The 22,865-nt window shown below is 42.5% G+C and overlaps 2 protein-coding genes across 2 annotated transcripts in view; one reads left to right on the top strand and one right to left on the bottom strand.

Moving 5' to 3' along the window:
- Positions 1-22,865, bottom strand: part of Spen (spen family transcriptional repressor) — a 72,673-nt gene that overhangs the window by 11,847 nt on the left and 37,961 nt on the right. The window contains 7 exon segments of the mRNA XM_048350301.1: positions 761-861; positions 2,827-2,940; positions 5,164-5,277; positions 5,646-5,771; positions 7,791-7,942; positions 10,826-11,026; positions 11,598-11,758. Coding sequence (XP_048206258.1) covers positions 761-861; positions 2,827-2,940; positions 5,164-5,277; positions 5,646-5,771; positions 7,791-7,942; positions 10,826-11,026; positions 11,598-11,758 — 969 coding nt within the window.
- On the top strand, positions 20,568-21,572 carry LOC125354613 (thymocyte nuclear protein 1-like). The gene has a single exon (XM_048350302.1). The coding sequence runs from the start codon at positions 20,684-20,686 to the stop codon at positions 21,272-21,274; it is 591 nt and encodes a 196-aa protein (XP_048206259.1). The 5' UTR covers positions 20,568-20,683; the 3' UTR covers positions 21,275-21,572.

The raw sequence follows: 22,865 nt of genomic DNA, 5'->3' as shown, positions 1-22,865 counted from the left end.
TATGGCCCTGAACAGTTCTGGATGGGGTCAGTACCACAAACATAAAACCCAGAGCAATTCTGGAAGTGGTGTGCACTGCATATGTAAGGCCCTGAGCAGTTCAAATAGTGAATAATCATATATTTTAAAACGTAGAGGAGAATGAATTGTCCTGGGAATTAATAGAACCGAACTCTGACAAAATACTAACTCAAAGCTATAGGAGAATTCAGTGAGAAATCAAAACAGAGTATCTTAACATGCTCGTAGGCCACATAAAAACTACATTCACAAAATTAAACCTGTGTTTCCATATGACATGCTAAAAAGGTTTTGTTTTTGTTTCTGGGTTTTTTTTTTGCCAGTCCTGGGGCTTGGACTCAGGGCCTGAGCACTATCCTGGCTTCTTTTTGCTCAAGGCTAACACTTTACCACTTGAGCCACAGTGCCACTTCTGGCTTTTTCTGTTCATGTAGTGCTGAGGAATCGAACCCAGGGCTTCCTTCATGCATGCAAGGCAAGCACTCTACCTCTAAGCCATATTCCCAGCCCACTAAAAAGTTTTTGAAGGTGAAAATACAGAGTGAAAAATAAAATAAAATTTCATTTAAATTTTATGTTATATTAAAATCAAGCTATAGATAAATTTAAAATTTGTATCTTCTTGGGTTAAGGATGTATATAGCTCAAAGGTACAGTGCTAGCTAGTCTTGTATGCACAAGGTACCAGGTTTGATCGCCAGTACTAGAAACCAATTAGTACACACTTAATTAACAATACCTTCTTTCTGTTAACATTTCATAAAAGTCTCTGATATCTTGGCCTGATTTCTCCATGCAGTGATAAAATGCCAGCTGACTTTCCCGATTTGCAAAATCCACCTCAAAAAACAAAAAAAAACAAAAACAGGTAATCTAAATTTCAGATTTATGAAAAAGTGTTATCAAACTTGAACATTTTTTCACACTATATCCCTTTTGGACACTCAGAAAACAGCAATCTACTTCAAATGAAACTGTCCTCACTAACAGAACCTAAATTTTGTTAACTTGAAATGTTTAATTGTACAGAAATCCTGACAAATGTAATTTAAGAGTATCATCCAAAGATTAGAAAGGCCAGACAACCTCAGCTTTCTGGAGGCTGGAGTAGGAGAACAACAAGTTCAAGGCCAAGCTGGCCTTTTGTATTTGTGTGCTGGTCCTGGGCTTGAACTCAGGATCTGGGTACTGTCCCCTGCGCTTTTTTGCTCATCTACTGCTCTACCACTTCAGCCATGGCTCAATTAGTTTGTTAGAGATAAGAGTCTCACAGACTTTCCTGACTGCAATGGTTTCAAACTGCAATCTTCAGATCTTAGCCTTCTGAGTGCTAGGATTATAGGCTTGAGCAACTGGTGCAGGCCTTTTTCTTTTAAAAAAAAAAAATCATTTCTCAAAAAGAAATAACAACGGGGCTGGGGATATAGCCTAGTGGCAAGAGTGCCTGCCTCGGATACACGAGGCCCTAGGTTCGATTCCCCAGCACCACATATACAGAAAACGGCCAGAAGGGGCGCTGTGGCTCAAGTGGCAGAGCCTTGAGCAGGAAGAAGCCAGGGACAGTGCTCAGGCCCTGAGTCCAAGGCCCGGGACTGGCCAAAAAAAAAAAAAAAAAAAAAAAGAAATAACAACAACAACAATAAATAGTAATAACAAAAAAACAGAAGGGGTACAGGGTGTGGGCTCAGGTGGTAGAAAACCAGCCTCACAATCACAAGCTCCAGGTCCTGAGTTCAAACCCCAATACTGCTTAAGAACAACAACAAAAAAGATCTGCTGAGCAATGGTGACTGACACCTGTAATCTTAGCTACTAAGAAGACTGAGATCTGAAGGTGGAGGTTCAAAGCCAGCTAGGCAAGAAAGTCTGTGAGACGCTTATCTCCAATCAACTAGCAAAAAGCCAGAAATGGAGCTGTCACTCAAGTGGTGGGGTATTAGCCTTGGTGGGGGGCAGGGGATAAAAATAAAAAAGCTTAGGGACATAATCCTGAGTTCAAGTACAGAAAAAGAAGAGAAAAGTAAAATGGAAAAACAAACAAATACATCAGGATTCTTAGTAGGCAATTAAATAATTGCATCAATTAAATACAGTGATGTGTATTGTACATAAAATTGCTAGAACAATTTACAAGAGAAAATGGAAGAACATTTCAACTTTATTCACACAGGCAGACCTCAAAGTCACTGAAGGCTATAGTACCTATTAGCTAACATTTTTTATTTCAATCTAATCATCAATTAATTGAGTATAATTCCCTCAAATCTTAAATATCAAGCGTTTAAGCAAAACAAAATAAGCAGATAGTGCTTATCATGGCTACCTACTCTTGAGGAGGAGAGAAGACAGGTCCTTCAAAAATCTGACTACTGACTCCATACCCCTGGTGTGCAGATACTCAGAGACTGATAAGTGGGCTTGCACTGACTCAGGGATCCAAGGAAATGAGAAGAGGCTTGTCTGAATGAGATAACATTATGAAAAGTAGCTGTGCCCACAAACAGTCAAGCATAAAAATCTCAGTATCCCTCTAAAGCCAAGGGAATATAAATCACATTCTGTAAATCACTCTTTGCTGGCCACCTACAAATGCCAGGGTTTTTTTTTGTTTGGGTCTTTTTTTTAACTGTATAGTTTTTTGTTGTTGTTGTCTATTCTTTTTTGGTACTGGGAATCAATCCCAGGACATTGCACTTGCTAGGCAAGCGCTTAGCCACTGGAGCTACATCCCAGCCCAAATACCAGTTATTCATAGAATGAGATTTTAATATAATTTTGTTTTGCATCTAAACTCATTCTGCACACCTTAATTTTATTCCCACCGATTTTCCTCCCCTTGGTCTCTTTTACAGCTGCTTGTGCATATTCAATCTCATTGTACAGAACCAGGGCCATGCCTTTTAAGCGGTCAAATACCACCTGTAAAAAAAACAACAAAAAACCAGTGAAGATCCTCATCCGCTGGACTTAGTGTCAGTCCCAATGATACCCTAAATCCCAAGAATGCTGCCAGGAAAAATCATGATGTACATTTTGTCTTAAACATGTTTTCAGGCTTCTCCTGATGAAACACAATGTAATAAACACACAATACAATGTTAAGGGCTCACTTCAAATCATAAATATTGTGACTTGAGGTATGTTATACCTCTATTTTGTTTCTGTATTTTACTTTGATTTCCATATTGACTGACTACTACTGTACTGTATTTAAGTAAATTGATTTTTTTTTATAATTTTGTATGTGCCTACACTGGGGCTTGAACTCAGGGCCTTGAACTCTTTCTTGCTAGCTTTTTTGTCTCAAGGCTGCACTCAACCACTTGAGACACATTTGACTTAAGTCTCCATTTCTAGTTGCTGGTTATATAACTGGAGATAACAGACTCCCAGATCTGTATTCCTAGATTGACTTGGAACTGGGATCTTCAGATCTCAGTCTCCTAAGTAGCTAGGATTACAGGCATGTGCATGCCACTACCACTGGGCTGTTTTCTAATTTTTACTCAAAAAGAAAAAAAAAGCCACCGTAGCTCATGCCTTTAATCTCACCACTTGGGAGGCTTACAAATTCCCAGAACTTAGTTATGGGCCAGCCAACCTCATTAAATATATAGCAAGATCCTGCCTCAAAAAGAAAGGAGGAGGGCTGGGAATGTGGCTTAGCAGTAGAGTGCTTGCCTAGCATGTATGAAGCCCTGGGTTCGATTCCTCAGCACCACATAAACAGAAAAGGCCAGAAGTGGCACTGTGGCTCAAGTGATAGAGTGCTGCTAGCTTTGAACAAAAAGAAGCCAGGGACAGCTCAGGCCCTGAGTTCAAGCCCAAGGACTGGCAAAAAAAAAAAAAAAAAGGATGAGCTGGACGCCAGTGGCTCACATCAGTAATCCTAGCTAGCTACTCAAGAGGCTGAGATCTGAGGATAGCAGTTCAAAGCCAGCCCAAGCAGAAAAGTCCCTGTGACACTCTTATCTCCAATTAATCACTCAAAAGCTAAAAGTCACACTGTAGCTTGAAGTGGTAGAGCACTAGTCTTGAGCAAAAGAGCCTCAGGGACAGAGTTCAGATCCTGAGCTCAAGCCCCATGTCCCCAGAAAGAAAAATGGTGAAAGCCAAATATCCAGTGGTGGGGCTGGGGATATGGCCTAGTGGCAAGAGTGCTTGCCTCGTATACATGAAGCCCTCGGTTCGATTCCCCAGCACCACATATACAGAAAATGGCCAGAAGTGGCGCTGCGGCTCAAGTGGCAGAGTGCTAGCCTTGAGCAAAAAGAAGCCAGGGACAGTGCTCAGGCCCTGAGTCCAAGGCCCAGGACTGGCAAAACAAAACAAAACAAAAAAAATGTCCAGTGGCTCCCGACTGTAATCCTAGTGACTTAGGAAGCTGAGATCTGAGGACTACAGTTCAAAGCCAGCTCAGGCCAGTTGAGTCCATGAGAATCATATCTCCATTTAACTATTGAAATACCAAATGTGGAGCTAAGGCTACACACTAGCCTTGAACAAAAAAAGGTCAAGGATACCATCTAGTTCCTGAGTTCAAGCCCTAGTTATGGGCACCAGGGGGCAAGGGGGAGAACTCTAAAGAAACATTTTATTTAACTTTGGAGTAATTTCACAATTTTCAAGGGTGAGGAATATGGCCTAGTGATAGAGTGCTTGCCTTGAATACATGAAGCCCTGGATTCGATTCTCAGCACCACATATATAGAAAAGTGCTGTGGTTCAAGTGGTAGAGTGCTAGCCTTGAGCAAAAAGAAGCTCAGGGACAGTGCTCAGGCCCTGAATTTAAGCCACAGGACTGGCCAAAAAAAAAAAAAAAATCCCCCAAAGTCTTAGCTAGTTCATAATAAGTGTTTCTCCCTGCGCCCCGTTTCCTTTCCGCAGTGCTGGGGACTGAACCTAAGGTTTTGCACATGCAAGGCACACACTCTATCACTGATATATCACCCAGCCCTTGCAAATACTTTTCCAAATCCTCAGTTACAGATATAAATGCCTGCACAGACAAAACACAAAGGCTTTAAGATACAAGGTACTAAACACAAGGAAAAAAGGCAGCTCTAGAAACTGGGACTGAAAGGAGAGAACACCAAGGGAGTTGGAGCAAGAAAGGGCCACATGACAACCACACCCACCTACCTTCACCACAGGTCCATATCGGCAGAAATGTCGTGTTAAATACTGATCTGACACATTTGAAGAAAGCCCATCTAGCCATACGCAGTTTGTAGGCATGCTCTTTCCAAAACCCAGCTGAATATAAAAAGAGAAATTTCTATTAGTAGACTTAAAATTACTGTTCAACTATCTTATCAATTACCAGTGTGTATATGTGTGTGAGAGAGAGAACCCAGACCTTCACACACATGCTAATCAGCCCTCAGTACTACTGAGCCACACCCTTAACTCCCCAAATCAACATCCTAAGTGAAAACCACCCAAATAAAATGAAACAGGAGTGCCACCTGCCTGGCTAACTATGTATGGGTAGCACTAGTCACATGGGATGAGAATGCAGTGGTTATCTAAAACTATTAACCCTTGAAAATTCAGATAAGGCACAAAATCTCCAAATCTTAAAAACAAAACAAATCCCAACAGCACAATATAAATACATTTACCTTGAGGCGATTATTTCCAAGGTATTCTCCATCCATCTTCTTAATAGCTTTGCAAACACTGGCGATATCACAGTACTGCAGGAACGCATACTGAGGAACTCCATTTACTTTCTTAATATCAATATCCTTAAAAAAGCCCATCAATACTACTTAGTAATATGCTAATAAGAAAAAATCAGAATAAGCCAGGTCTGTACAGAGTACTCATTTCTCCAAAAAGTTATGTTTTCTACACTCATCTAGTTCACAAACCATGAAACCCATCCCAAAGCTTCTTGCAGAAAAGCAACTGCACTACAGCTCAAAATTAAAACTTACATTCATAATATCAAAATTACAGAGAATTTATGGTAATTAAGAAAGACAGTCAGGGCTGGGGATATGGCCTAGTGGCAAGAGTGCTTGCCTCCTATACATAAAGCCCTGGGTTCAATTCCCCAGCACCACATATATAGAAAACGGCCAGAAGTGGCGCTATGGCTCAAGTGGCAGAGTGCTAGCCTTGAGCAAAAGGAAGCCAGGGACAGTGCTCAGGCCCTGAGTCCAAGGTCCAGGACTGGCAAAAAAAAAAAAAAAGAAAGAAAGAAAGACAGTCAATTAGTAATAATCCCAACAATTCCCTTCAGAAACCTTTACTAGGGGCCGGGTGCCAATGGCTTACTCCTGTAATCCTAGCTACTCAGGAGGCCGAGATCTGAGAATCATGGTTCGAATCCAACGCAGACAAGAAAGTCTGTGAGAATCTTATCTCCAACAATCTTCCAAAAAAGCTGGAAGTCAACCTGTGGAAGAGCACTAACCTGGAGCTGGGGCTCAAGAGGTAGAGTGCTAGCCTTGAGCAAAAAGAAACTCATGGATAGTGCCCAGGCCTTGAGTTCAAGCCCCAGGACAGGCACGCGCGCGCGCGCACGCACACACGCACATGCGCGCGCGCACACACACACACACATCCTTTTAAGAATTAAGACCTTTCAAGATTTACTGAGAAAAACATTAGCAATAAAAAAATTAAAAAATGCATTTTCAAAAAGTGGTTTAGTTAAAACATGAAATCTCAGCCAGGTGCAGGTGATTCATACCTGTAATTCTAGCTACTGAGAGGGCTGAGATCTAAGGATCATGGTTCAAAGCCAGCCCATGCAGGAAAGTCTGTGAGACTCTTATCTCCAATTAACCACTCAAAAATTGGAAATTGAGCTGTGGTAGTGCACTAACCTTGAACAAAAGAGCTCAGGGACAGCACCCAGGCCCTGAGTTCAAGCCCCATGACCAACCAACCAAAAAAAAAAAGAGAGAGAGAGAGAATGGAAAGGGGAAGGGGAAGGGGGAAGGGGGAAGGGGGAAGGGGGAAGGGGGAAGGGGGAAGGGGAAGGGGAAGGGGGAAAGGGGGAAGGGGAAGGGGGAAGGGGAAGGGGGAAGGGGAAGGGGAAGGGGAAGGGGAAGGGGAAGGGGAAGGGGAAGGGGAAGGGGAAGGGGAAGGGGAAGGGGAGGAAAGAAAAGAAAAGAAAAGAAAAAAAAAAGAGAAACTCAAGGGACATCATGCAAGCCCTGAAATTCAAGTGCGCGCACGCGCACATGCATACATATACACGCGCACGCGCATGCATGCGCGATAATGGTGAAGAATACTGTTCTTCTAGCTTTACCATCATCTGTGGGCCATAACCAACAGACTATTTTTCCTAGCATTTGTCATTTAAAATGCATTTCAAATTCCTTGCCAGCTGCAATGTCACCCACCCACTTGTAGGGCCCAGCGTTTCAGAAAGATACGATCACTTGAGCCTAGGAGTTTTGAGACCTACCTAATTAACACAAACCCCAGTCTCAAAACATAAATAAAATACTAACAGTTAACAGCAATTCTCAACATGATAAAATAATGGTCCTCAAACAGAAAACTTACATGACTATCTAAGAACCGTGTGTGTGTACACACACGTACATCCTAGGGCTTCAACTCAAGAACTGGGCACTATCCCTTAGCTTTTTTCACTCAGGGTCAGGTTCAGTCCTCGGGAGGGAGGGAGGGAAGGAGGGAAAGAGGGAGAGAGGGAGAGAGGGAGAGATTACAGCAATAAATGTCTTTCCTATGCTTTATATTCCTTGAAAAAGATCCAGAATACTGTTATCAGAGCAACATACCACAATTTCTCCAAAGCGCTGGAAGATGTTGCGAAGGTCATGGTAAGTAGTGGTTTTCTCAAGGTTGCCAATGAACAAAGTTCTTGTTGCTTTGGGGTGAAACTCATCTATCCTTTCATCCAAAGGGCGAAATTCATTTTCACTTTCTGTTTCTGCAAGCGGCATGGGAAAGAATAAACAGAGAATGGAGCTGCAAGGTATACTTACATTATCTGTAAAATCTGTTGACAAACTCAATTTCACACCAGGTATGATGGTATGTACCCAAGAGGCTGAGGCAGAAGGACTATGAATTCTAAAGGTCAGCCTAGGCTACACAGCAAGACCTTATCTAGATGAGAGAGAAAGAGAAGAGAAAGGGGGAGATAGGAGAGACAGAGGGGGGAGAGGAAAGAGAGAATGAGAGCACTAACTTGGAGAGAGAGAGAGAGAGAGAGAGCGAGAGAGAGAGAGCGAGAGAGAGAGAGAGCTCTAAGTTAGATTTTACTCATTCTTTGGGGAAAGAGTAGAAAAACATAACCTCTGAAATAATGGGATTTAACAAACACTTCCACAAACTGAAGACTGTAAACCACCTTTGGAAGAGTGGCTTCCTTATTAACTGAAAAATATCCTTTACCATAAAAAAAATGGACTTGAGGGCCTGAGGAAGTGGCTCAAATGGTAGCAAACTTGCCACAAGCATGAGTCCTGCGTTTAATGACCATGTTCCATATTGTACGAATGTATATGTGTACGTATGTAAATGTCACAATGAAGCTCCCTTTATACAACTAATAAATGCTTTTTTTTCTTTTTTTGACAGACCTGGGGCTTGAACTCAGGGCCTGGGCACTGTCCCTGAGCCTCTCTGTGCTCAAGACTAGTATAGTGTTCTACCACATGAGCCACAGCACCACTTCTGGGTCTTTCTGTTTATATGGTACTGAGGAACTGAACACAGGGCTTTATGCGTTCATTCTAGGCAAGCACAGTCCCAGCCCCATTTCTTTTTTAATTTGAAGAAAAGAAAATGAACTTGACACTGAATGACATCTCAATATGTTCAACTTTAATGCAAGGCTTTTCTTTTCCTAGGAAAGCATTCTGCCTTATTTAAACCACATCCCAGCCTGAAGGTGACATTTACTTATTTCGTTTTATTTATTTTGACTGATTGATTTACTTTGGAGTACTGGAGTTTGAACTTGGAGCCTCATGCTTAGCAGAGAATAACTCTACCACTGAATCATGCCTCCAACTCTTTTTTGTACTGGTTATTTTATGTGTGTATGTGCTGGTTCTCAGCCTGAGTGCTGTTTCTGAGTGACCCTGACCCAAGGCTAGCGTCTATCACATGAGCAACAACTCTACTTCCAGCTTTTTGCTGGTTAACTGAAGATAAGAGTCTCACAAACTTTCCTGCCCCACCTGGCTTTGAACCATGACCCACAGATCTCAGCCTCCTGAGTTGCTAGGGTGCTAGGTATGAGTCCCCCACGCCCAGCTGTACAGGTTATTTTTGAGAGAAGGGTATCTGTTTCTGCCTAGGTACAGGTCCAGACAGTAAACCATCTACTTTAGGTTTTTTGTGTTGTTGTTGTTTTGTTTTTTTTTAAATCACAGCTGTGGTGAGTCAAGCAAAAAGGAGTCTCATGAACTGAATTCTGCCTGGGTTTGAAACCAGCCCAATAAACTTCTCAAAAAAGCCAGAAGTGGACCTGTAGCTCAAGTGGTAGAGTGCTAGCCTTGAATTCAGAAGAGCTCTGGGGCAATTACCAGACCCCCAATCATGCCCCAGAACTAGCACCAAAGAAATCTCTATCAGATTCACAAAGTGACTTTAGAATTTTAATATCTATATTAATTTACTGACGTGTCACGTTAAATCAGAGACTCTCAAATGGGTGTTTTAAATTATGAGTTCATTAATTCATGTAGGCTCAGAGTCCTTTTTTTTTTTTTTTTGGCCAGTCCTGGGGCTTGGACTCAGGGCCTGAGCACTGTCCCTGGCTTCTTTTTGCTCAAGGCTAGCACTCTGCCACTTGAGCCACAGCGCCGCTTCTGGCCATTTTCTGCATATGTGGTGCTGGGGAATTGAACCCAGGGCCTCATGTATATGAGACAAGCACTCTTGCCACTAGGCCATATCCCCAGCCCCTCAGAGTCCATTTTTAAACAAGCAATATGGGTTTTCTGAAACTAGAGAAACACTGACCAGACACCATGTCCGAGACTTCTTACACTAAGTTTTATAGCTTCAAGCTTGTAAAATATTCCTTGAACTTCTCAGTGAGTCATGCCCATGAGACTTAGTCCAGCTTCTGTTACTATATTTCAAAGCCACCTAGAAATACAGGTGTCACCTAGAATAACAGATCCAATTATATTGGAAATATATTTCTGTTCTGTCACCTAGAATAACGGATCCAATTTGTGCTGTTAATAATGGAAATAAAACTATCTAATGAACCCCTCGCCGCAGATTAGCAGGTAACCTGGCTTCCTGACTCAAGGTAATTCTGTCATTCTCCTAAATCAATCATTTCAACCTTTCTAGGAAGTTGCTTCCAACAATGGTCTAAAGTACCATCTTTGACTCTTAAAGGTCAGCATTCCTGGGCTGGGGATATAGCCTAGTGGCAAGAGTGCCTGCCTCGGATACACGAGGCCCTAGGTTCGATTCCCCAGCACCACATATACAGAAAACGGCCAGAAGCGGCGCTGTGGCTCAAGTGGCAGAGTGCTAGCCTTGAGCGGGAAGAAGCCAGGGACAGTGCTCAGGCCCTGAGTCCAAGGCCCAGGACTGGCAAAAAAAAAAAAAAAAAAAAAAAAAGGTCAGCATTCCTCTACTATAGAAATAGAAAAGGCACTACCCTCTTTACCCAACAGTGTTTTTTATTAAGGTAAACAATAAATATACTACTCTTTCAAAACAAATACACTAGAATTATGTCAATGAGTAGAGCTATCAAAGTGTCTACACTCAGGGTAAATATGCTGTGCTCTCATAAGCGGACAATGAATTTGTAATTACAATTCAGCTTGTCTCTTACCTGGCCCTATCCATGCAGTTACTTCAATCTGCATTCCAAAGAAAAGCTTTCCCTTTGACGCAGTCAGTGCTTTTTCTTGGTCCTCTTGCTGCCGAAAGAATACAAGTCCGTACCTCTCTTCTGAAGTTCCATGTATCTGTACTGAAGTCACCTTGCCAAACTTCTTAAATTCATGGAAAAGGCCATCTTTAAGGCTTGTATCTAAATTCCCAAAGACAAGTTAGTTTTTCCAGTGTAATTACAACTCAATAAACAAGCAACTAAATCTCTGGCCTGGTGTTTGCTTTGTGGAATTCCTAGAGCTTCTGGGCTGAGCACTGTCTCTGAGCTCCCTTTTCGTCAAGGCTAGCATTCTACCAGTTGAGCCACAGAGCTAACCTGGTATTTGTTCTAAGTTCTGTTAGTGCTAAAACATTACCTCTGGGCTGGTAGCTTCCAGAGTGGCGAGGATTGCAGGTACGAGCCACCAGCCACCAGTAAGCCATGCTTTCTTTGTATGTCATCTATCATACCACAAGCATGTAGGTATATGTATCTGTGTACATTATGTATGAAATTTCAATTCACCATGCAATCTCTACATAGTCCAAGGCTAACATACTAGAAATTAAACTATTTACTTATAATAATTACTTGTTTGTTCTTACACATTTTAAATATCAACGAGACACAAAAGGAATACTTTTTACTGCAGTGTATAAAAGCCAAGCTGCCCAGTCCACCTCACTCCTCAATAGCAACTAAGAGAGAGTATAGTCACATCAAATTATACCTGTAGAGCGTACTGGCAGATTCTGAACTTTGATCCCAAAACTTTTACGAGGTTCATCTTTTTCAAGAGACGAAAGCAATTGGGAAGTGGGTGCGGGGACTGCCGCAGACTGAACAGATCGAGCTGGAGAGTCGTCACTTGAACTGCTGCTGGAATCACTGCTGCACACAGCAAAAATAATATCCCCACAAATGTGAGTGTAAAAATGAACAGAAAATGAGTAGCATGTGAAACTTCTTAAAGTTAACAGTAGCAGTCATTAACCCGTCTAAACTTTTTTTTTTTTTTTTTTTTTTTTGCCAGTCGTGGGCCTTGGACTCAGGGCCTGAGCACTGTCCCTGGCTTCTTCCCGCTCAAGGCTAGCACTCTGCCACTTGAGCCACAGCGCCGCTTCTGGCCGTTTTCTGTATATGTGGTGCTGGGGAATCGAACCTAGGGCCTCGTGTATCCGAGGCAGGCACTCTTGCCACTAGGCTATATCCCCAGCCCCCGTCTAAACTTTTAAGACTGAGATTTGTAAAAGCCTCACATCTCCCTCCCCATCTATCCTAGTTAATCTTCAGAGGTAGTACAACCGTAAACCTTAGCCTGAGAACGCTAAAGCAAAATTAACATTCTTGAATAAGAGGCACGGCTAAAGTAATAGAACACAGCTGTAAGCGGAGTGGCCAGAATCAGTGTGTGCGCACACAAATACACGCATTCTTTTAACATATGTCACCAAATACAAGTGTTGTTTCTTTTTCTTTCTTTGGCTGATAAAGCCTTAGGTTTGATTCTTCAGCATCACATATACAGAAAACGGCCAGAAGTGGCGCTGTGGCTCAGGTGGCAGAGTGCTAGCCTTGAGCAAAAAGAAGCCAGGGACAGTGCTCAGGCCCTGAGTCCAAGCCCCAGGACTGGCAAAAAAAAAGAAAAGAAAAGAAAAAGAAGAAGAAGAAGAAGTCTTTGAAGCTCTAATGAAAAAGTATAATTTACTTGAGGACTGTGTACTGGTGACTCATGTCTGGGTTTTTCTGTTTTGTTGTTGTTGTTCTTGTTTTTTAAAGCTTCTCAAGAAGCTGAGCTCTTAGGACAGAAGTTCAAAGCCAGTGCTAGACTACTAGCCTTGAGCAAAAAAGCTCAGGAACAGCAGCCAGACCCAGAGTTCAAGCCCCAGGATGCACGCACACACACGCGCACGCACGCACGCACGCATACACACCATAATATTTACTTGAGTCTTGTTAGAGTTAGACTTGTCAGCAGATGATGTGGGAGGTGATAGTTAAAGTTATGACTCTCTTCAACTTAATAAAATCTTTGAAAGGGAAGAAAAAAATTATTTATCTACAATGTCAAATTAAATTGAAAGAGAGAGGTGTGTGTATGCGTGTGCCAATCCTAGGGCTTTATCTCAGGGTTTAGGCACGGTCCCAGAGCTTTTTTGGTCAAGGCTAATACTCTTAACACCTATGCCACAACTCCACTTCCAGTTTCTTGGTGGTTAATTAAAAATCATAGTTTCAGGAACTTTCCTGCCAAGGCTTCAAGCCATAATGCTCAGCTTCCTGATGAGCTAGGATAACAGGCATGAACCACTGACGCCTGGCTGTGAGGGATACATTTTTATCATGCTAATATATCTATGAACTGTGAGGAACATAAAATTCTCTGCTCTAGTATTGGCTGTACAAGGCTACTATAATTTTTAGTTTATTTACAGCTTTTCAAGTAGATTAGTAGCAGATGCTGCTATCTTTGCGAAATGTTGTTTCATACTTTCTTCCCTGGGATGGCAGGCTCATGTCTCAAGCAAATAACTCTCGTGGATAATCTATTTTACCCACATAAGCTAGAGGAAATGGCTCATGGTAGTTTTTGTCATTTGTACTAAGACTACAAATTTCATATCCAAGACAACCACTAAAACATCCAGACAAATCAGTCTATGCCTTAGTAGACAAAACTCTGTTGCTGTTTTTTCTTTTCAAAAATAAATATACTGTGGTTTCCTACATAAAAACTAAAGCTATTTTTAGAAAACTAAGAGCTTACCCACATATTCATTTAACCTTAGCATGTTAAAGATGGAAACTTTATGAGGTTATTGCCAGAACTTTCACTTTCTGTACTTTGAAATGTAAGGAAATAAAGCTATGTCCGTAAGAACCAAAAGGAAGGAGTTAAAACTACAATTAAAGCTGACATTGTTTTGTTTCTGTTTTTGGTGCTAAGGACCTAAACCAGAATCTCAGGCAAGTGCTTGACCTGCCACTAAGCTACATCTTCAACCCAGCAAACAAATGAGGACTTGAGATAAGAGTCAGGTTCCAGTGGCTCATACCTATAATCCTAGCTACTCAGGAAGCTAAGATCCAAGGCTCATTTCAAAGCCAGCTTAGGAAGCAAAGTCTGTGAGACTGTTAACTCTAAGTAACCAACAAAAAGCTGGAAGTGAAACAGTGGCTCAAGCACAAAAGCTCAGGGACAGCACCCAGCCCTGGGTACAAGCCCCAGAACTCACACGAGAACACACACACACGAGAACACACACACACACACACACGAGAACACACACACGAGAACACACACACAAGAACACACACAGAGCTGTGGAGCTATGAATTCAAGCAAATAGACATGTATTCCGGCTGGAATACTGTTCAAGCCCCATGACCAAAAGAAAAAGTCTCACAGACAATACTGCCCAGGCCGGCTTTAAACCATGATCCTCAGATCTCAGCCTCATAAGTAAGCTAGAACTGGTTGGGAATATGGCCTAGCAGCAAGAGTGCTTGCCTCGTATACATGAAGCCTGGGTTCGATTCCCCAGTACCACATATATAGAAAACGGCCAGAAGTGGCGCTATGGCTCAAGTGGCTGAGAGCTAGCCTTGAGCAAAAAGAAGCCAGGGACAGTGCTCAGGCCCTGAGTTCAAGGCCCAGGACTGCACCCCCCCCCCAAAAAAAAAGTAGCTAGGATTATAGGCATTCAGCCACCTATGTCCAGTTAGAGTAGGTTTTAAATGGTAAGGACATTGTAAGGAACACAATTTAAATCTGTGCCACATGGAGTTGGTCTGCCTGTAGTCCCCGCTACTGTAGAGGTCAACACAGATGATCCCATGAAACCAACCGGGAACATGCTTATAAAAACCTATCAAGGAGGGGCTGGGAATATAGCCTAGTGGCAAGAGTGCCTGCCTCGGATACACGAGGCCCTAGGTTCAATTCCCCAGCACCACATATACAGAAAAACGGCCAGAAGCGGCGCTGTGGCTCAAGTGGCGGAGTGCTAGCCTTGAGCGGGAAGAAGCCAGGGACAGTGCTCAGGCCCGGAGTCCAAGGCCCAGGACTGGCAAAAAAAAAAAACCTATCAAGGAGTAATAAAGAAGAGCTGTGACTGAAATGCTAAGAGTGCCTGCCTTGAGCAGAAAAAAAATGTACCTAGTTATACCTCTCCTAGATACATTTCATAGGACAAAGATGAATTCTTTCTTATATTTGCTTATAAGAATACGTGTGTGCGTGCGCGTGCATGCACATGCTGGTCCTGCGGCTTGAACTCAGGACAACTGTCCCTGAGCTTTTTGGCTCAAGCTAGCACTCTACCACTTGAGCCACAACTCCAACTCCATCTTTTTGGTGGCTAATTAGAGGTAAGAGTCAGAGACTTTCCTGCCTCAGCTGGCTTCAAACTATGATTTAAGATCTCAGCCTCCTGAGTAGCTAGGCTCACAGGCATGAGCTACCAGTGCCCAGCTAAAAATAATAATTTACAATTATGACTATTAAGAAAACTAAGGAAAAAAAGAAAACTAAGAAAAAATTGATCAAAATTTTCTTAGCAGAAATATGAAAGCAACTGTGTGTGCGCGTGGGGGGAGGGGGGAAATGTCTCCATATTGGCTCAGGCTGCCCTTGAACTTCTGATCCTCCTGCCTCCGCCTTTTAAGTACTGGGATTACAAATCCCCACTCCCATCCCCCTCAAGGGGACAGGAAATTCAGGCTACTTAGATTTTTCTTTTCATTTATTCATTCATTCATTTATTTATTTTTGGCTGCGCCTAGGGCTTGAACTCAGGGCCTGGGTGCTGTCCCTGAACCACTTTGTACTCAAGGCTACTGCTCTACCACTTGAGCCACAGTGCTATTTCTGGCTTTCTGAGTAGTTTGTTGGAGCTAAAAATCTCACAGACGTTTTCTGCCTGGGCTGACTTCATACCGCAATCCTCAGATCTCAGCCTTCTAAGAAGCTAGGATTATAGGCGTGAGCCACGAGAACCTGGCAAGGATACATAAATATTCTTGAGCTGGAGATATAGTTCAATTGATAGAATGCTGGTATGCACTAAATCAAAGGCATACTCGAGGCCTTTGGTTCAATCTCCAGCAACTCTATACTCTCCCCCCAACAATCTTAGCAATAAGCAAACAGAACATAGGATAATCTGATCAAGTGATGGTGGCTCATGCCTCACTACTAAGAAGGCTGAGATCTAGTAATTGTATTTTCAATCCAGCCTGGGCAAGGAAGTCCATGACACTGTTATCTCCAATTAAGCACCCAAAAAGCCCAAGTGGCTCAAGTGATAGAGTAGCTTTGAGCAACACAACTCAGGGACAGTGACCGGCCCTGAGTCCAAGCCCCAAAACTGGCACAAAAAGTACTAATAACCTCATTGATAAAAGGCTTTAGGCTGGTAGACATAGACCTGCAGGTAAACCAAGCATGAACAGGGGGGAGGGGCACACTGGTATTAAAATGTCTCACAAAGACCAGAGTCTGGATAGCTACTTTATTTCATTCATAAATCTTCTACTCCATTGGGAGTAGAGCTGCTGCTGCCTGCACTGGAAGACATCTAGTAATTGAGAGGCCAAAGATATTGTCAAATGTCTTGTAGTACACAGGACAGTCTTCACAACAAAGAATTCTCTAGTCTCAAAGATGAGCAGTGGCTATAGTGAGAAACCCAGGCTTATATAATTTCTTTGCTTTCTCTTATTTTGAAAATAAATGTGAATTTCATATAGTAATCCAAACACAAAATTTTTCTCTTCTTGTCATTAATGGACAGTTGTAGCAGATACTTAAGCTGCTTTTTCAGACTAGCACTGACTCCTTACATGAGCCTAGGCATTAACTAAAAGTAGGAGAAAAGACAAGCATCCCTGCCTCCATCTTTTTTTGTATGTCTGTGCTATATATGCCATTCACCTTGAACGGCAAACCACCTTGAAGTCCCAGGACAGCAATAACCAACAATGTATTTATAAGGATAGATGGCCAAAGGGGAGAGCAGAGCCGCAGGGACAGACTTCACACCAGTTAACAATGGTTTGCTTATCCTGACCAGAATGCACTGGTAAAGTGCTGAGATACAGAAACCTCTCCCCAAACCATGACAGGTAATGACCAACCAGGTCACACAGTGATAGGATTATAACTACACATAGCTTTCATACTCAACCCCAAATTCTTTTTCTAGTAAATCAAAAGCTTCTGTGTGGTCAAGTGCTGGTAGATCAAGCCAGTAATCTCAGGAGGCTGAGATCTGAGGATCACGGTCTGAAGACAACCCCACACAGGTTAAGTCCTGGAGAGTATCATCTCCAATTAAGTACCAGAAAAGGCTTGAAGTGGAGCTGTGACTCAAGTGGTAGAGCACTAACCTTGGGCAAAAAAGCTCAGGAACAGCATCCAGGCCCAGAGTTCAAGGCTTGTTGAACCAGTACCACCAAAGGGGGAAAAAGAGCTTTCTATAACTCAAAGAGGGTTCCAAGTGGGCTAAAGTGCTTTGTTCTTAAGGCTGTCTGTGCAGGTTGAGAAAGCTCCTCTGCCAAGCATCATTACTGAGCTCTTTATTTGGTATATTGGAGTGTATGACCAAACTGGACATAGGGAACCACTGGATTTGGACTTGTAGCCTAAAATTCTAAGTTAACTATTGCATTAAAAAATATTGAAATGAGGGGGCTGGGAATATAATGGCAAGAGGGCTTGCCTCATATACATGAAGACCTAGGTTCAATTCCTCAGCACCACTTATATAAAAAAAAGGCCAGAAGTGGAGCTGTGGCTCAAGTTGGCAGAGTGCTAGGCCTTGAGCAAAAAAAAAAAAAAAAAAAAAAAAAAAAAAGCCAGGGACAGTGCTCTGGCCCTGAGTTCAAGCCCCAAGACTGGCAAAAAAAACAAATAAAATATTGAAATGAGATGGTAATACCTCTGTACAAGACTTTAATAATAACAATAAAATTACACTTAGAAAGTACCGAAGTCAGGTGCCAGTGGCTAATGCCAATAATCCTAACGACTCAAGGGAGGCTGAGAATCTGAGATTGTGGTTCAAAGCCAGCCCAGGAAGGAAAGTCCATTAGCTGCTCAAAAACTGGAAGTGGAGCACTAGCCTTAAGCAAAAAGAGCTCGGGGAGCCTACCCACCTCCACACCGCCCCCTACTCCAAGCCCCATGGCTGACCCCTCCCCCAAAAAGATGCTCTGTACTTCAAACTGACCTGTTAAATTCAAACCCCTTAGTAGAACTTAAAGACAATAAAATAACACTAAAACAAGATAAAATAAGCTGACTGGTGGGACAAGGAGGATGTCAAATTTCTAGAGTTAAGGACTAAAGAAGAGGCTAGGATCCAAAGCAAACTGGCATCTTTTGAATTTAGAAAATATGATTTAAAAGCAAAATGTAACTATTTATTCCCCCACTTTTGTTGTGATGCCAGGGATTAAAACCAGGTCCATACACATGGCTAGTCAACTGCTTAACTTTCATACTACATAACCCTGAAAGTAAGTTGTTGTTGTTTTAAATAATATTTGTTGTTTTGGGGTTTTTTTTGCCAGTCCTGGGGCTTGAGCCAGGTCCAGGGCCTGAGCACTGTCCCTGGCTTCTTTTTGCTCAAGGCTAGCACTCTACCTCTTGAGCCACAGCACCACTTCCGGCTTTTTCTGAGTATGTGGTACTGAGGAATCGAACCCAGGGCTTCGTGCATGCAAGGCAAGCACTCTACCGCTAAGCCATATTCCCAACCCTTAAATAATAGTTGTGTTCTTCAACCTATGTAACCAAATTCCAAGTACTGGCAGACAAAAACATTTAAGTTTTTCTTTACATTTTATAAAATGTTTAATTTTCCTTTTTTGGGGGGGGTGTCAGTCATGGGTCTTAAGCTTGGAGCATGGGTGGTGGTTCTAAGCTCTTTTACTCAAGGCTAGCACTCTACCACACCGCGTCACTTCTGATTTTGTGGTGGTTAACTAAATATAAAAGTCTCACAGACTTTCCCGCCTGGGCTGGCTCTGAACTGCCACAATCCTCAGATCTCATTCTGTTGAGCAGTTAGGATAACAAAGGTGAGTTCCCAATCTCTAGCTTCATTTTGTAATTTTAAAACAAATAATGAGTGAGATACATAGTATTGCTATACAGATTTTAGTAAACGAAAACTACTCCATTCACATTAATATGGATTTATATTGCAATTGCTTTCTTTCACCTAAAATTAGAAATTTACTGTGATAATTTAGTATCATTAAATTTTCCCTCAATGTAACATTCATGAAAAAACAGCAAAACTTCTATTCTGCATAGTGAGGTCACTAGGATATTTGTTTTATAATTTTGAGATATGTTCAATTTACCTTCAAAATGGCATAACAACAACAACAAAAATTCAAACTGGGCACCAATGGCTCATGCCTGTAATCCTAGCAACCCAGAAGGCTAAGCACAAGTGGTAGTGTCCTACCTAGCTTGAGAAAAAAAGGTCAGGGACAACGCCCAGGCCCAGAATTCAAGCCCCAAGACCAGCAAAAAAAAAAAAAAAAAAAAAGATTAAAAAATGAGCAAACAGGGGCTGGGAATATGGCCTAGTGGCAAGAGTGCTTGCTTCCCACACATGAAGCTCTCAGTTTGATTCCCCAGCACCACATATATGGAAAACGGCCAGAAGGGGCGCTGTGGCTCAAGTGGCAGAGTGCTAGCCTTGAGCGGGAAGAAACCAGGGACAGTGCTCAGGCCCTGAGTCCAAGGCCAAGGACTGGCAAAAAAAAAAAAAAAAAAAAAAGAACAAAAATGAGCAAACAGACATTCTTACAGATATATAAATGCCCAATAAGAAAATGAAAAGATGTTCAGGCTCAGCAATGATTAAGGAGACAGGCAGAGAGTACAGTGACCCACACCCATGACCCAGCACTCCAAGGAAGATCTCTAGCACTTCCAGGCCAGCAATCTCTTGCCAGGCACCAGAGGCTCAAACCGATAATCCTAGCTAGTCAGAAACTCATCTCCAACTAACCAGCAAAATGCTGGAAGGAAATTCATGGCTTAAGTGGAAAGAGACTTGGGTTTGCTTTGCCTGTGCTTCTTGCCATGTGATCTTTACCTCAGCTTTTAGAAGGAAGGAAAAATCAAAGGAGAGAGTCAGAGAAAGCAGTATGATAAAATACAGAGTTGGTGGTTCTGTTTCTAGTGTCCAGTAAGCAACCTGCTGCTTTTTTGTCCATAAGATTATGCAGAATCTAAGAGTATCACAACCTGTCTTTCTCAGGTAAATTTCCTCAGGGATGAAATCACAGCAGAGCTGGCTCTAACAGCTGTTGTGCAACTCTTACAAAAGAACTCTGAAAAGCACTTCAACACTCAACTATATAAATGAGCAAAAAACTCTGAAAGCCAAACTTTATAAAAAGGTGTCTAAGTTGTTGTTTCAGGCATTTACTATTGAGAAAAACTTCTAAAAAAAAAAAGAGTAAAAACATGTTTTATTATTTCTTCTGCCTTTAGAAACTAAAAAGAAAAGATATCTACTGAGAAAAGATCTGATAAGAGATTAATGGCTAACTGAATTAATGGGCAAAGTTGAAACTGACAAAAGGGCAAAGCTGTCTTTTAGACAAAGCTATAGGTATTAAAAGAGTAACAGTAACTTAAAAATTAACTTAAAAATACAATAGAGAGGCAAGAGCAAAGGACTTTGCCAAGAACTGGAGAGAGTTTAGGTTCTGTAGGATGGCTGAGCTGCTTCTAGCATCTCCCAGTTGATTCCCGGAATCTCTGCCTGTAAGCCCCTCGCAGAGACCATGGCGAGACCCCGGAAGAGGCAGGCTGGAACTGCTAGCTTAGATAAGAAGGGACTCTCAGGAAAATGTTCCAAAACTTCAAACTCAGATGAGGCATTGGCTAAAGAGAAAAACTCTAGCCCTCAGAAGACTTCAGCCTCTAAAAATGGTGGGAAGAATGTAAGCAAGTACTGGCTGATGAAGTCAGAGCCAGAGAGCCGACTAGAGAAAGGACTAGAGAAAGGCGTAGATGTGAAGTTTGGCATTGAAGATCTCAAAGCACAGCCCAAGCAGACAGCATGCTGGGATGGTGTTCGAAACTACCGGGCTCAGAACTTCCTGAGAGCCATGAAGTTGGAGGAAGAAGCCTTTTCCTACCATTGCAAATGCAAAGAGCCAGGCATCGTGGGACTTATGAGGATTGTAAAGGAGGCTTACCCAGATCACACGCAGTTTGAGAAAAACAATCCTCATTATGATACAACCAGCAAAGAGGACAACCCCAAATGGTCCATGGTGGATGTACAGTTTGTTCGGATGATGAGGCGTTTCATCTCCCTGGCTGAGCTGAAAACCTACACCAGGCTCACAAAACTACTGGTGGCCCCTTAAAAGACATGGCTCTCTTCACTCGGCAGAAACTCAATTCAGCCCCTGACCCAAGAAGAGTTTGATTTTATTTTGAGCCTGGAGGAAAAGGAACCAAGTTAACTGAGGCACTGCTGTTGGAATGGACAAGCCATGATACAAAAAAGAGAAAGAAGAAAGCAAGCAAGCAAACAGGCAAGCAAGCAAGAAGAGAGGAAGGAAAGAAGGAAGGAGGGAAGGAAGGAAGGAAAGCAGGCAGGCTTTAATAAGAGAAAGTTTGCCTGTTGTATTCATCTGGGATCATGTACAAAAGTGGTTTGTTAATTTTTTTTCCAATATCTAAGTTGAAAAAAAAATACAATAGAGAACCCAGCATTGGTGGCTCATGCCTATAATCCTAGCTACTCAGAAGGCTGAGATCTGAGGATCACACTTCAAAGCCAGCCGGGGCAAGGGGCAAGTAAGTCCGTAAGACTCTTATCTCCAATTAACAGCCAGAAAACCAGAAGTGGTGCTGCCTCAAGTGGAAGAACACTGGCCTTGAGCCGAAGAGCTCAGAGACAGCACGCCTAGGCCCAGCGTTCAAGCTCCACAACCAACAAAAATGATGATTATGATAACTATAACAACAATAAAAATAAACAGCTGGACACTGGTAGCTCACACCTGTAACCCTGGCTACTCAAGAGACTGAGATCTGAGGATTGTGGTCCAAAGTCAGTCCCAGCAGCAATGTCCCTGGGACTCTTATTTCCAAATAACCACCAGAAAACTAAAAGTGGCACTGTGGCTCAGAGTGGTAGAGCTCTAGCCTTGAGAGAAAAAGCTCAGGGATAGCACCCAGGCCCTGAGTTCAAGCCCCATGAATGACAAACAACAAACATATTTTGAGGTAGGGCAAGGGGGAGGGCACAAGAATTAAGAAAAGAGGCTGAGAGTATGGCTTAGCAGTAGAGTGCTTGCTTAGCATGCATGAAGCCCTGAGTTTGATTCCTCAGCACCACACAGGCAGAAAAGGGCAGAAGTGGTGCTGTGGCTCAAAAGGTAGAGTGCTAGCCTTGAGCAAAAAGAAACCAGCGACAGTGCTCAGGCCCTGAGTCCCAAGCCCCACGACTGGCCAAAAAAAAAAAAAAATCTGAGAGAGGAATGGTGAACAAATGCAGTCAAGGTGCTCAGTAGATACTATGTGGAAAATGAACTATGAAATTTGTGGGCAGGGATAAGGGGGTGGGGGTGGGGGGAACTGGGGGAAAGTGAAGGAAAAGGTAACATTGTCCAAAAAGAAATGTGCTCATTACCTAACTTATGAAAAGGTTAACCCCTTAATCCCTCTCTCTGTACAACACTTTAAGAATAACAATAAAATTGTATTTTTAAAAAGAAAGGTTGGGCACCAGTAACTCATGCCTATAATCCTAGCTACTCAGGAGGCTGAGATCTGAGGATTATGGTTTGAAGCCAGCCTGGTCAGGAAAGGCCATGACATAAATGGCCATGAGACTCCTACCTCCAATTAGCCATCAGAACAGTGGAGGTGGAGCTGGAGCTCAAAATGGTAGGGCACCAGCTTTGAGCAAAAGAGTGCAGGGACAGCGCCGAGGCCCCAAGTTCAAGC

Source organism: Perognathus longimembris, chromosome 7, assembly GCF_023159225.1.
Source record: "Perognathus longimembris pacificus isolate PPM17 chromosome 7, ASM2315922v1, whole genome shotgun sequence".
NCBI lineage: Eukaryota > Metazoa > Chordata > Mammalia > Rodentia > Heteromyidae > Perognathus > Perognathus longimembris.
Note: the sequence above shows the minus strand (reverse complement) of the source record. Positions and strands in the feature narration are given on the sequence as shown.